This window comes from Oncorhynchus gorbuscha, linkage group LG20 (genome assembly GCF_021184085.1).
Source record: "Oncorhynchus gorbuscha isolate QuinsamMale2020 ecotype Even-year linkage group LG20, OgorEven_v1.0, whole genome shotgun sequence".
In the NCBI taxonomy this organism is placed as follows: domain Eukaryota; kingdom Metazoa; phylum Chordata; class Actinopteri; order Salmoniformes; family Salmonidae; genus Oncorhynchus; species Oncorhynchus gorbuscha.
This window is the reverse complement of record NC_060192.1, coordinates 38,884,149-38,899,148: the sequence shown is the minus strand read 5'-3', so window position 1 is coordinate 38,899,148 and position 15,000 is coordinate 38,884,149. Positions and strand designations below refer to the sequence as shown.

The window sequence follows — 15,000 nt, the reverse complement described above, 5'->3', positions numbered from 1 at the left end:
CTCCTCCTCCTCTCCATCCCTCCCTGTCCCTCCTCCTCCTCTCCATCCCTCCCTGTCCCTTCTCCTCCTCTCCATCCCTCCCTGTCCCTTCTCCTCCTCTCCATCCCTCCCTGTCCCTTCTCCTCGTCTCTATCCCTCCCTGTCCCTTCTCCTCCTCTCCATCACTCCCTGTCCCTTCTCCTCCTCTCCATCCCTCCCTGTCCCTTCTCCTCCTCTCCATCCCTCCCTGTCCCTTCTCCTCCTCTCCATCCCTCCCTGTCCCTTCTCCTCGTCTCTATCCCTCCCTGTCCCTTCTCCTCCTCTCCATCACTCCCTGTCCCTTCTCCTCCTCTCCATCCCTCCCTGTCCCTTCTCCTCCTCTCCATCCCTCCCTGTCCCTTCTCCTCCTCTCCATCCCTCCCTGTCCGTTCTCCTCGTCCTCATCCCTCCCTGTCCCTTCTCCTCGTCTCCATCCCTCCCTGTCCCTTCTCCTCGTCTCCATCCCTCCCTGTCCCTTCTCCTCCTCTCCATCCCTCCATGTCCCTTCTCCTCCTCTCCATCCCTCCCTGTCCCTTCTCCTCCTCTACATCCCTCCCTGTCCCTTCTCCTCCTCTCCATCCCTCCATGTCCCTTCTCCTCCTCTCCATCCCTCCCTGTCCCTCCTCCTCCTCTCCATCCCTCCCTGTCCCTTCTCCTCCTCTCCATCCCTCCCTGTCCCTTCTCCTCCTCTCCATCCCTCCCTGTCCCTTCTCCTCCTCTCCATCCCTCCCTGTCCCTTCTCCTCCTCTCCATCCCTCCCTGTCCCTTCTCCTCCTCTCCATCCCTCCCTGTCCTTCTCCTCCTCTCCATCCCTCCCTGTCCCTCCTCCTCCTCCTCTCCATCCCTCCCTGTCCCTCCTCCTCCTCCTCTCCATCCCTCCCTGTCCCTCCTCCTCCTCCTCTCATCCCTCCCTGTCCCTCCTCCTCCTCTCCATCCCTCCCTGTCCCTCCTCCTCCTCCTCTTCCTCCCAGGTTCCAGTATGCAGGACAGTAGAAGCAGCACTGCAGAAGAGGCCTCCAGAGGAGTGGCTGTAGAGAAACTGGACTTCATGAAGCAATGGGGCCTCAACACCTACAAGGTACTGTAATCTACCTCAACACCTACAAGGTACTGTAGTCTACCTCAACACCTACAAGGTACTGTAGTCTACCTCAACGCCTACAAGGTACTGTAATCTACCTCAACGCCTACAAGGTACTGTAATCTACCTCAACGCCTACAAGGTACTGTAATCTACCTCAACGCCTACAAGGTACTGTAATCTACCTCAACGCCTACAAGGTACTGTAATCTACCTCAACGCCTACAAGGTACTGTAATCTACCTCAACGCCTACAAGGTACTGTAATCTACCTCAACGCCTACAAGGTACTGTAATCTACCTCAACGCCTACAAGGTACTGTAATCTACCTCAACGCCTACAAGGTACTGTAATCTACCTCAACGCCTACAAGGTACTGTAATCTACCTCAACGCCTACAAGGTACTGTAATCTACCTCAACGCCTACAAGGTACTGTAATCTACCTCAACGCCTACAAGGTACTGTAATCTACCTCAACGCCTACAAGGTACTGTAATCTACCTCAACGCCTACAAGGTACTGTAATCTACCTCCTGTGCCTACAAGGTACTGTAATCTACCTCAACGCCTACAAGGTACTGTAATCTACCTCAACGCCTACAAGGTACTGTAATCTACCTCAACGCCTACAAGGTACTGTAATCTACCTCAAGCCTACAAGGTACTGTAATCTACCTCAACGCCTACAAGGTACTGTAATCTACCTCAACGCCTACAAGGTACTGTAATCTACCTCAACGCCTACAAGGTACTGTAATCTACCTCAACGCCTACAAGGTACTGTAATCTACCTCAACGCCTACAAGGTACTGTAATCTACCTCAACGCCTACAAGGTACTGTAATCTACCTCAACGCCTACAAGGTACTGTAATCTACCTCCTCAACGCCTACAAGGTACTGTAATCTACCTCAACGCCCTACTGTAATCTACCTAACGCCTGAAGGTACTGTAATCTACCTCAACGCCTACAAGGTACTGTAATCTACCTCAACGCCTACAAGGTACTGTAATCTACCTCAACGCCTACAAGGTACTGTAATCTACCTCAACACCTACAAGGTACTGTAATCTACCTCAACGCCTACAAGGTACTGTAATCTACCTCAACGCCTACAAGGTATCACAATGTACCGGTCTTTGTTAGTCTACATGTTGACATACCTGAACACACCTGAGAAGACACATACACCTACAATATATCTGACTGAATATATTAGGCTACCTGTGTTCACTTACCTGTGTTCACTTACCTGTGTCTGTATTTAGAATACCTAGAGCCACACATACCTCCAGTACGACACCTGTCTGTGTTCACTTACCTGTGTTCACTTACCTGTGTCTGTATTTAGAATACCTAGAGCCACACATACCTCCAGTACGACACCTGTCTGTGTTCACTTACCTGTGTTTCATTAGCCATTTTAATCGTTTAGCAGACGCTCTTATCCAAAACCAATTAACTAGGTCTGTGTTAACTAGGTCTGTGTTAACTAGGTCTGTGTTAACTAGGTCTGTGTTAACTAGGTCTGTGTTAACTAGGTCGTGTTTTCATGATTTCCATCGAACTCCTCATCTCAAACACACCACCTCCTCTCATCCTCTCTCTCTCCCTCCTCCTCCTTCTCTCTCCTTCCTTGCTTCCCTCCCTCGTTCTCTCCAGTGCACTAAACAGATGATCGCAGAGCGGTTTGGTCGTGGTTCTCGGACTGTGGATCTAGAACTGGAGGCTCAGATAGAAGTTCTCCGGGACACCAAGAGGAAGTATGAGACTGTGCTGCGATTGGCCAGAGCCCTGACCAATCACTTGTACAGCATGGTGCAGACGCAACACGCCCTCGGGGACACCTTCACCGACCTCAGCCTGAAATCACCTGAACTACTGTGAGAACCTGACCTATAACCTCTAGGCTAATCCCAGACCCTAACCCAGAAATCACCTGAACTACAGGTGAGAACCTAACCTATAACCTCTAGGCCAATCCCAGACCCCTAACCCCTAACAGGTTGGAGTTGTCAGAAATCACCTGAACTACAGGTGAGAACCTAACCTATAACCTCTAGGCTAATCCCAGACCCCTAACCCAGAAATCACCTGAACTACAGGTGAGAACCTAACCTATAACCTCTAGGCCAATCCCAGACCCCTAACCCCTAACCCAGAAATCACCTGAACTACAGGTGAGAACTCGTCTCCTCCTCTCGTCAACCTATAACCTCTAGGCCAATCCCAGACCCCTAACCCCTAACCCAGAAATCACCTGAACTACAGGTGAGAACTTAACCTATAACCTCTAGGCCAATCCCAGACCCCTAACCCAGAAATCACCTGAACTACAGGTGAGAACCTAACCTATAACCTCTAGGCCAATCCCAGACCCCTAACCTCCAACCCAGAAATCACCTGAACTACTGGTTAGAACATGACCCCTCAGCCAGAAATCACCTTTAACCCCTGACCTGTAACCCCTGACCTTAAATCAAGAGGTAGGGCTGTCACTTAACACTGTTTGGTCTTTGGGGGTTTTAGCTCAGGTGATTTCTTTGAATACATTGGTTGGATTTGTTGATTTGATCAGATTGATCTGTGTGTGTGTGTGTGTGTGTGTGTGTGTGTGTGTGTGTGTGTGTGTGTGTGTGTGTGTGTGTGTGTGTGTGTGTGTGTGTGTGTGTGTGTGTGTGTGTGTGTGTGTGTGTGTGTTTTTTAATGATGTTTCCTACAGGATGAGTTTGGGTACAACGCAGAGACCCAGAAGTTATTATGCAAGAACGGAGAGACACTGCTAGGAGCCATCAACTTCTTTGTGTCCAGCATCAATACACTGGTTAACAAGACCATGGAGGATACGCTGATGACCATCAAGATGTATGAGGCTGCTAGGTAACACACACCACCGTCTCCACGGCGACCATCAAGATGTATGAGGCTGCTAGGTAACACACACCGCCGTCTCCACGGCGACCATCAAGATGTATGAGGCTGCTAGGTAACACACACCACCGTCTCCACGGCGAACATCAAGATGTATGAGGCTGCTAGGTAACACACACCGCCATCTCCACGGCGAACATCAAGATGTATGAGGCTTTCGCTCTCTCTGTCAGGTTGGAGTTGTCTCTCGTCTCCTCTCTGTCAGGTTGGAGTTGTCTCTTGTCTCCTCCTCTCGCTCTCTCTGTCAGGTTGTAGTTGTCTCTTGTCTCCTCCTCTCGCTCTCTGTCAGGTTGGAGTTGTCTCTTGTCTCCTCCTCTCGCTCTCTGTCAGGTTGGAGTTGTCTCTTGTCTCCTCTCTGTCAGGTTGGAGTTGTCTCTTGTCTCCTCTCTGTCAGGTTGTAGTTGTCTCTTGTCTCCTCTCTGTCAGGTTGTAGTTGTCTCTTGTCTCCTCTGTCAGGTTGTAGTTGTCTCTTGTCTCCTCTGTCAGGTTGTAGTTGTCTCTTGTCTCCTCTGTCAGGTTGTAGTTGTCTCTTGTCTCCTCTCTGTCAGGTTGTAGTTGTCTCTCGTCTCCTCTCTGTCAGGTTGTAGTTGTCTCTTGTCTCCTCTGTCAGGTTGTAGCTGTCTCTTGTCTCCTCTGTCAGGTTGTAGTTGTCTCTTGTCTCCTCCTCTCGCTCTCTCTGTCAGGTTGTAGTTGTCTCTTGTCTCCTCCTCTCGCTCTCTCTGTCAGGTTGTAGTTGTCTCTTGTCTCCTCTCTGTCAGGTTGGAGTTGTCTCTCGTCTCCTCTCTGTCAGGTTGGAGTTGTCTCTTGTCTCCTCCTCTCGCTCTCTCTGTCAGGTTGTAGTTGTCTCTTGTCTCCTCCTCTCGCTCTCTCTGTCAGGTTGTAGTTGTCTCTTGTCTCCTCTGTCAGGTTGTAGTTGTCTCTTGTCTCCTCTCTGTCAGGTTGTAGTTGTCTCTTGTCTCCTCCTCTCGCTCTCTCTGTCAGGTTGGAGTTGTCTCTCGTCTCCTCTCTGTCAGGTTGTAGTTGTCTCTTGTCTCCTCTCTGTCAGGTTGTAGTTGTCTCTTGTCTCCTCTGTCAGGTTGGAGTTGTCTCTTGTCTCCTCTCTGTCAGGTTGGAGTTGTCTCTTGTCTCCTCCTCTCGCTCTCTCTGTCAGGTTGTAGTTGTCTCTTGTCTCCTCCTCTCGCTCTCTCTGTCAGGTTGGAGTTGTCTCTTGTCTCCTCTCTGTCAGGTTGGAGTTGTCTCTTGTCTCCTCCTCTCGCTCTCTCTGTCAGGTTGGAGTTGTCTCTTGTCTCCTCTCTGTCAGGTTGGAGTTGTCTCTTGTCTCCTCTCTGTCAGGTTGGAGTTGTCTCTTGTCTCCTCTGTCAGGTTGGAGTTGTCTCTTGTCTCCTCCTCTCGCTCTCTCTGTCAGGTTGTAGTTGTCTCTTGTCTCCTCTCTGTCAGGTTGGAGTTGTCTCTTGTCTCCTCTCTGTCAGGTTGGAGTTGTCTCTTGTCTCCTCTCTGTCAGGTTGGAGTTGTCTCTCATCTCCTCTCTGTCAGGTTGTAGTTGTCTCTCGTCTCCTCTCTGTCAGGTTGTAGTTGTCTCTCGTCTCCTCTCTGTCAGGTTGTAGTTGTCTCTCGTCTCCTCTCTGTCAGGTTGTAGTTGTCTCTCGTCTCCTCTCTGTCAGGTTGTAGTTGTCTCTCGTCTCCTCCTCTCGCTCTCTGTCAGGTTTTAGTTGTGTCTTGTCTCCTCTCTGTCAGGTTGTAGTTGTCTCTCGTCTCCTCTCTGTCAGGTTGTAGTTGTCTCTCGTCTCCTCTCTGTCAGGTTGTAGTTGTCTCTTGTCTCCTCTCTGTCAGGTTGTAGTTGTCTCTCGTCTCCTCTCTGTCAGGTTGTAGTTGTCTCTCGTCTCCTCTCTGTCAGGTTGTAGTTGTCTCTCGTCTCCTCTCTGTCAGGTTGTAGTTGTCTCTCGTCTCCTCTCTGTCAGGTTGTAGTTGTCTCTTGTCTCCTCTCTGTCAGGTTGTAGTTGTCTCTTGTCTCCTCTCTCGTCTCCTCCTCTCTGTCAGGTTGTAGTTGTCTCTCGTCTCCTCTCTGTCAGGTTGTAGTTGTCTCTCGTCTCCTCTCTGTCAGGTTGTAGTTGTCTCTCGTCTCCTCTCTGTCAGGTTGTAGTTGTCTCTCGTCTCCTCTCTGTCAGGTTGTAGTTGTCTCTCCTCTCTGTCAGTCTCTCTGTCAGGTTGTAGTTGTCTCTCGTCTCCTCTCTGTCAGGTTGTAGTTGTCTCTCGTCTCCTCTCTGTCAGGTTGTAGTTGTCTCTCGTCTCCTCTCTGTCAGGTTGTAGTTGTCTCTCGTCTCCTCTCTGTTAGGTTGTAGTTGTCTCTTGTCTCCTCTCTGTCAGGTTGTAGTTGTCTCTTGTCTCCTCTCAATTCAATTCAAAGGGATTTATTGGCATGGGAAGCGTGTTAACATTGCCAAAGCAAGTGAAATAAACAATAAAAATGAACAGTGACATTACATTCAAAAAAGTTCCAAAAGAATAAAGACATTTCAAATGTCCTATTATGTTTAAAGTACGAAAGGGAAACTAAATATGGGTTGTATTTACAATGATGTTTGTTCTTCACTGGTTGCCCTTTTCTTCTGGCAACAGGTCACAAATCTTTCTGCTGTGATGTCACACTGTGGTATTTCACCCAGTAGATATGGGAGTTTATCAAAATTGGATTCTGTGGAGAAGATCTAGGTGCTGCTGTAGGCCGTCCTTGGTTGGTGATGGAAGCACCAGATTAGCAGCAAACAGTAGACATTTGACATCGGATTCTAGTAGGGTGAGGGCGGGTGCTGCAGACTGTTCTAGTGCCCTCACCAATTCATTGATCTATATGTTGAAGAGGGTGGGTTTTAAGCTGCACCCCTGTCTCACCCCATGAACCTGTTTGAAGAGATAAGAAATATGTGTTTTTTTTTGCCAATTTTAACTGCACACTTGTTGTTTGTGTACATGGATTTTATAATGTCGTATGTTTTACCCCCAACACCACTTTCCATCAGTTTGTATAGCAGACTCATACCAAATTTAGTCAAAGGATTTTCTGAAATCAACAAAGCATGAGAAGACTTTGCCTTTGTTTTGGTTTGTTTGGTTGTCTATTAGGGTGTGCAGGGTGAATACATGGTCTGTCATACGATCATTTGGTAAAAAGCCAATTTGACATTTGTTCAGTACATTGTTTTCACTGAGGAAATGTACGAGTCTGCTGTTAATGATAATGCAGAGGATTTTCCCAAGGTTATTGTTGACGCATATCCCACAGTACTTATTGGGGTCAAATTTGTCTCCACTTTTGTGGATTGGGGTGATCAGTCCTTGGTTCCAAATATTGGGGAAGATGCCAGAGCTGAGGATCGTGTTAAGGAGTTTAAGTATGGACAATTGGAATTTGTGGTCTGTATTTGATCATTTCATTGAGGATACCATCAACATCACAGACTTTTTGGGTTGGAGGGTTTGTATGTTGTCCTGTAGTTCATTCAAGGTAATTGGATAATCCAGTGGGTTCTGGTAGTCTTTAATAACTGATTCTAAGATATGTTTTTGCTCTTTATTCTTTATAGAGCCAAAAAGATTGGAGAAGTGGTTTACCCATACATCTTCATTTTGCATAGATAACTCTTCGTGTTGTTTGTTTAGTGTTTTCCCAGAAGTGGTTAGAGTCTATGGATTCTTCAATTACATTGAGCTGATTTCTGACGTGCTGTTCCTTTTTCCGTAGTGTATTTCTGTATTGTTTTAGTGATTCACCATAGTGAAGGGGTAGACTCAGGTTTTCTGTAGTGTATTTCTGTAATGTTTTAGTGATTCACCATAGTGAAGGCGTAGATTCAGGTTTTCTGTAGTGTATTTCAGTAATGTTTCAGTGATTCACCATAGTGAAGGTGTATTGTTTTAGTGATTCACCATAGTGAAGGCGTAGATTCAGGTTTTCTGTAATGTTTCAGTGATTCACCATAGTGAAGGTGTATTGTTTTAGTGATTCACCATAGTGAAGGTGTAGACTCAGGTTTTCCGTGGTGTATTTCTGTATTGTTTTGAGTGATTCACCATAGTGAAGGTCGTAGATTCAGGTTTTCTGTAGTGTATTTCTGTAATGTTTTAGTGATTCACCATAGTGAAGGCGTGATTCAGGTTTTCTGTTATTATTTCAGTAATGTTTCAGTGATTCACCATAGTGAAGGTGTATTTTTAGTGATTCACCATAGTGAAGTGTAGATTCAGGTTTTCTGTAATGTTTCAGTGATTCACCATAGTGAAGGTGTATTGTTTTAGTGATTCACCATAGTGAAGGTGTAGACTCAGGTTTTCCGTAGTGTATTTCTGTATTGTTTTAGTGATTCACCATAGTGAAGGAGTAGACTCAGGTTTTCTGTAGTGTATTTCTGTAATGTTTTAGTGATTCACCATAGTGAAGGCGTAGATTCAGGTTTTCTGTAGTGTATTTCAGTAATGTTTCAGTGATTCACCATAGTGAAGGTGTATTGTTTTAGTGATTCACCATAGTGAAGGCGTAGATTCAGGTTTTCTGTAATGTTTCAGTGATTCACCATAGTGAAGGTGTATTGTTTTAGTGATTCACCATAGTGAAGGTGTAGACTCAGGTTTTCCGTAGTGTATTTCTGTATTGTTTTAGTGATTCACCATAGTGAAGGCGTAGATTCAGGTTTTCTGGGTCTCTATGTTTTTGGTTGGACAGGTTTCTCAAGTTCTTTCTTATGTTTTTGCATTCTTCATCAAACCATTTGTCATTGTTGTTTCCTCAGGGGGCTATAGGAGGAAATGTTTCTCTCTTAATATAATTTCCTTTTGAAAATCAAATGTTATTTGTCACATGCGCCGAATACTACAACCTTACAGTGAAATACTTGCGTACAAACCCCTAACCAACCAACCCCTAACTAACCAACCCCTAACCAACAAGCCCCTAACCAACAAGCCCCTAACCAACCAACCCCTAACCAACAAACCCCTAACCAACCAACCCCTAACCAACAACCCCTAACCAACCAACCCCTAACCAACCAACCCCTAACCAACCAACCCCTAACCAACCAACCCCTAACCAACCAACCCCTAACCAACCAACCCCTAACCAACCAACCCCTAACCAACCAACCCCTAACCAACCAACCCCTAACCAACCAACCCCTAACCAACCAACCCCTAACCAACCAACCAACCCCTAACCAACCAACCCTAACCAACCAACCAACCCTAACCAACCAACCCCTAACCAACCAACCAACCCCTAACCAACCCCTAACCAACCCCTAACCAACCAACCAACCCCTAACCAACCAACCCCTAACCAACCAACCCCTAACCAACCAACCCCTAACCAACCAACCCCTAACCAACCAACCCCTAACCAACCAACCCCTAACCAACCAACCAACCAACCCCTAACCAACCAACCCCAACCAACCAACCAACCAACCCCTAACTAACCAACCAACCAACCCCTAACTAACCAACCAACCAACCCCTAACCAACCAACCCCTAACCAACCAACCCCTAACCAACCAACCAACCCCTAACCAACCAACCCCTAACCAACCAACCCCTAACCAACCAACCCCTAACCAACCAACCCCTAACCAACCAACCAACCCCTAACCAACCAACCAACCCCTAACCAACCAACCCCTAACCAACCAACCCCTAACCAACCAACCAACCAACCCCTAACCAACCAACCCTAACCAACCAACCAACCCTAACCAACCAACCCCTAACCAACCAACCCCTAACCAACCAACCCCTAACCAACCAACCCCTAACCAACCAACCCCTAACCAACCAACCCCTAACCAACCAACCAACCCCTAACCAACCAACCAACCCCTAACCAACCAACCAACCCCTAACCAACCAACCCCTAACCAACCAACCAACCCCTAACCAACCAACCCTAACCAACCAACCAACCCTAACCAACCAACCCCTAACCAACCAACCAACCCCTAACCAACCAACCAACCCCTAACCAACCAACCAACCCCTAACCAACCCCTAACCAACCAACCCCTAACCAACCAACCAACCAACCCCTAACCAACCAACCAACCCCTAACCAACCCCTAACCAACCCCTAACCAACCCCTAACCAACCCCTAACCAACCCCTAACCAACCAACCCCTAACCAACCAACCCCTAACTAACCAACCAACCAACCCCTAACTAACCAACCAACCAACCCCTAACTAACCAACCAACCAACCCCTAACTAACCAACCAACCAACCCCTAACTAACCAACCAACCAACCCCTAACTAACCAACCAACCAACCCCTAACTAACCAACCAACCAACCCCTAACTAACCAACCAACCAACCCCTAACTAACCAACCAACCAACCCCTAACTAACCAACCAACCAACCCCTAACTAACCAACCAACCCCTAACTAACCAACCAACCCCTAACTAACCAACCAACCCCTAACTAACCAACCAACCCCTAACTAACCAACCAACCCCTAACTAAACAACCAACCCCTAACTAACCAACCAACCCCTAACTAAACAACCAACCAACCAACCCAACCAACCCCTAACTAACAACCAACCCCTAACTAACCAACCAACCCCTAACTAACCAACCAACCCTAACTAACCAACCAACCCCTAACTAACCAACCAACCCCTAACTAACCAACCAACCCCTAACCAACCAACCAACCCCTAACCAACCCCTAACCAACCAACCAACCCCTAACCAACCCCTAACCAACCAACCAACCCCTAACCAACCAACCAACCAACCAACCAACCCCTAACCAACCAACCAACCCCCCTAACCAACCAACCAACCCCTAACTAACCAACCAACCCCTAACTAACCAACCAACCCCTAACTAACCAACCAACCCCTAACTAACCAACCAACCCCTAACTAACCAACCAACCCCTAACCAACCAACCCCTAACCAACCAACCCCTAACCAACCAACCAACCCCTAACCAACCAACCCCTAACCAACCAACCAACCCCTAACTAACCAACCAACCCCTAACTAACCAACCAACCCCTAACTAACCAACCAACCCCTAACTAACCAACCAACCCCTAACTAACCAACCAACCCCTAACCAATCAAAGCGCAGCGTGGTGTGAGTCCATTCTTTTATTGAATGATGAAAAAAAACATGAAGAACAACAAAACGAACGTGTCGCTATGACAACGAGTGCAGACACAGGCAACTACACACAGACAATTAACCCACGAACTACAATACAACACAGGCTACCTAAATACAACGACAAACACCTGCCACTGATTGAGGACCATATCAGGTCAAAACGCATAGAAACAGACTAACTAGACATACAACATAGGAATGCCCACTCCTATCACACCCTGACCAAACAAAACATAGAAACAAACAACGCAAGTCATGGTCAGAGTGTGACATTCTCTTCTCCAGTATAAAAGCGTCCGTGACCCAATTCACGTCGGACTGAGCAAACCACAGGGTGAGCTGTGGTTGCGAATGGTCGAAAACCATCTCAACATAACAAAACGTACATGAGACCAGATCCCGTGGAGGTGACGATCACCACGCTGGAAGGATGAATTTCTACTAGACCAGCCAGAATTCAGCACGAGCTGATTATGGCAAAATGGTATGAACTTTGAACTCTTATTCACTAAAGAAGAAGTGATGCATCCTAGAAGTAGAGTTATCAGCTGTAAATTCTTCAAAGGACAATGGTGATCTCTGCTGGGCAAACCAGTCTTCCATCTTCGACCCATCTGTCGAAGCGCAGCTCAGAGGAAATGTGCATCTTTCATTTTCCTTTTCTGAATGGGCCGTTATTAGAATGCATAAGATTCTGTATTTACGGTAGCATAGCTTCTCAAGGTCCTATAGAGACCCAATCCCCTTTGTCCCTCAGTCTTCCCGCTCTTTCATTCAAACCCAACCCCCTTTCTTTGTGTAACCAGCCATCATATTGGTTTTGTCCGCTAAGGGACTTTTTCTTTTATGACATGATTAGTAATCGATTTATGATCCATCCTGTGTATATGTAATTATGTGATTATTTAGGTGTTTAGTAAATAAATAATTAAGCCAATTTTGTTATTGCTGATTCAACTTGGGTTTGTGAAGATATCCAAGAATTTTCTGTCGTTCCGATGAGACTGAATAATTGACTGCTATTGACATAAAACATATTCAGATCTTTAAGAGTTTATTCGGAAGACCGCAGCTCTATAAACACTCTTCCGTGGTGCCCCAACCTGTTAGTTGTTATTTCATTTTTGGATTTTTCCTGTTGTTTGCTGTTTGGGGTTTTAGGCTGGGTTTCTGTACAGCACTTTGAGATATCAGCATTATTTAAATAAATTTGATTTGATTTGATTTGATAAAAAGACGTGCCCGTTTTAAGCGCAATATTTTGTCACAAAGATGCTCGACTATGCTTGGAATTGATAGTTTTGGAAAGAAGACACTCTGACGTTTCCAGAACTGCAAAGATTTTCACGGTGAGTGCCTTATAACAAAAGCTTCAGGCAAAACCAAGATGTTTGAGCGACCAGGAAATGAACAGGATTTCTGAAGCTACGTTTTCCATGATCGCCTTATATGGCTGTGAATGCGACAGGAATGAACGGACACTTTCTATCGTTTCCCCAAGGTGTCTGCAGCATTGTGACGTATTTGTAGGCATATCATTACATTACATTTAAGTCATTTAGCAGACGCTCTTATCCATCATTGGAAGATTGACCATAAGAGACTACAATTGCCATGTGTCCCGCACGGTGTCTGCATGGAAATTGGTGCGCAAAAGTCAGCTACCAGTATTTTTCCATCCGAATCAGACAAGAATGCAGGCTTCCAGGAACGGCATTTCAATGAAGAGATATATGACAAAACACCTTGAGGATTGATTCAAACAACGTTTTCCATGTTTCAGTCGATATTATGGAGTTAATTCGGAAAAAAGTTCGACGTGTAGGTGACTGAATTTTCGGTTAGTTTTGGTAGCCAAATGCATAGTAACAAAACGGAACGATGTGTCCTACACAAGAATCTTTCAGGAAAAACTGGACATCTGCTATGTAACTGAGAGTCTCCTCATTGAAACATCTGAAGTTCTTCAAAGGTAAATAATTTTATTTGATTCCTTTGCTGGTTTTTGTGAATATGTTGCGTGCTAAATGCTAACGCTAAATGCTAAGCTAGCTATCACCACTCTTACACAAATTATTGATTTTCTCTGGTTCTAAAGCATATTTTGAAAATCTGAGATGACAGGATTGTTAAGAAAGGGATAAGCTTGAGAGCAGGCATATTTATTTCATTTCATTTGCGATTTTTAGAAATCGCTAACGTTGCGTTATGGTAATGAGCTTGAGGCTGTAGTAACGATACCGCATGCGGGATGGGGCGGACTATGAGGTTAACGAGTTAATTGTTGCATGGTTTATTCAATCACATAAACAATCAAACGTCAGTCAATCAGTCAGAGACACGATAGTAGCCATTTGATTAGGTGTTCAGGAGTCTTACGGCTTGGGGGGGTAGAAGCTGTTTAGAAGCCTCTTGGACCTAGACTTGGCGCTCCGGTACCACTTGTCGTGTGGTAGCAGAGAGAACAGTCTATGACTGGGGCGGCTGTAGTCTTTGACAATTTTTAAGGCCTTCCTCTGACACCGCCTGGTATAGAGGTCCTGGATGGCAGGAAGCTTGGCCCCAGGGATGTACTGGGCTGTTTGCACTACAGAGGCCGAGTAGTTGCCATACCAGGCAGTGATGCAACCAGTCAGGATGCTCTTGATGGTGCAGCTGTAGAACCTTTTGAGGATCTGAAGACCCATGCCGAATATTTTCAGTCTTCTGAGGGGGAATAGGTTTTGTTGTGCCCTCTTCATGACTGTCTTGCTATGCTTGAACCATGTTAGTTTGTTGGTGGTGTGAATGCCAAGGAGCTTGAAGCTCACAACCTGCTCCACTGCAGCCCCGTCGATGAGAATGGGGGCGTGCTCGGTCCTCCTTTTCCTGTAGTCCACAATCATCTCCATTGTCTTGATCACGTTGAGGGAGAGGTTGTTGTCCTGGCACCGCACGGCCAGGTCTCTGACCTCCTCCCTATAGGCTGCCTCATCATTGTCAGTGATCAGGCCTCCCACTTTTGTGTCATCTGCAAACTTAATAATGGTGTTGAAGTCGTGCCGTCATAAGTGAACAGGGAGTACAGGAGGGGACTGAGCACACACCCCTGAGGGGCCCCAGTGTTGAGGATTAGCGTGGCGGATGTGTTGTTACCTACCCTTACCACCTGGGGGCGGCCCGTCAGGAAGTACAGGATCCAGTTGCAGAGGGAGTTGTTTAGTCCCAGGGTCCTTAGCTTAGTGATGAGCTTTGTGGGCACTATGGTGTTGAATGCTGAGCGGTAGTCAATGAATAGCATTCTCTGTGTTCCTTTGTCCAGGTGGGAAAGGGCAGTGTGGAGTGCAATAGAGATTGCATCATCTGTGGATCTGTTGGGGCGGTATGCAAATTGGAGTGGGTCTAGGGTTTCTGGGATAATGGTGTTGATGTGAGCCGTGACCAGCCTTTCAAAGAACTTCATGGCTACAGCCGTGAGTGTTCCGGGTCTGTAGTTGTTTAGGCAGGTTACCTGGGTTGTTCTCTGTCACACGCCACCCCTCTCAATCTCTCTAGTGGGTTGTTCTCTGTCACACGCCACCCCTCTCAACCTCTCTAGTGGGTTGTTCTCTGTCACACGCCACCCCTCTCAACCTCTCTAGTGGGTTGTTCTCTGTCACACACCACCCCTCTCAACCTCTCTAGTGGGTTCTCTGTCACACGCCACCCCTCTCAACCTCTCTAGTGGGTTGTTCTCTGTCACACGCCACCCCTCTCAACCTCTCTAGTGGGTTGTTCTCTGTCACACGCCACCCCTCTCAACCTCTCTAGTGGGTTGTTCTC

The 15,000-nt window shown here is 46.7% G+C and overlaps 1 protein-coding gene across 1 annotated transcript in view; it reads left to right on the top strand.

The window, feature by feature from the left end:
* The window catches only part of arfip2b (ADP-ribosylation factor interacting protein 2b), a 41,343-nt gene that overhangs the window by 17,546 nt on the left and 8,797 nt on the right, over nt 1-15,000 (top strand). Inside the window, exons 4-6 of the mRNA XM_046316857.1 lie at nt 990-1,096; nt 2,766-2,981; nt 3,820-3,983. Of these exons, the coding sequence (XP_046172813.1) occupies nt 990-1,096; nt 2,766-2,981; nt 3,820-3,983 (487 nt within the window). The remainder of the gene's footprint in view (nt 1-989; nt 1,097-2,765; nt 2,982-3,819; nt 3,984-15,000) is intronic.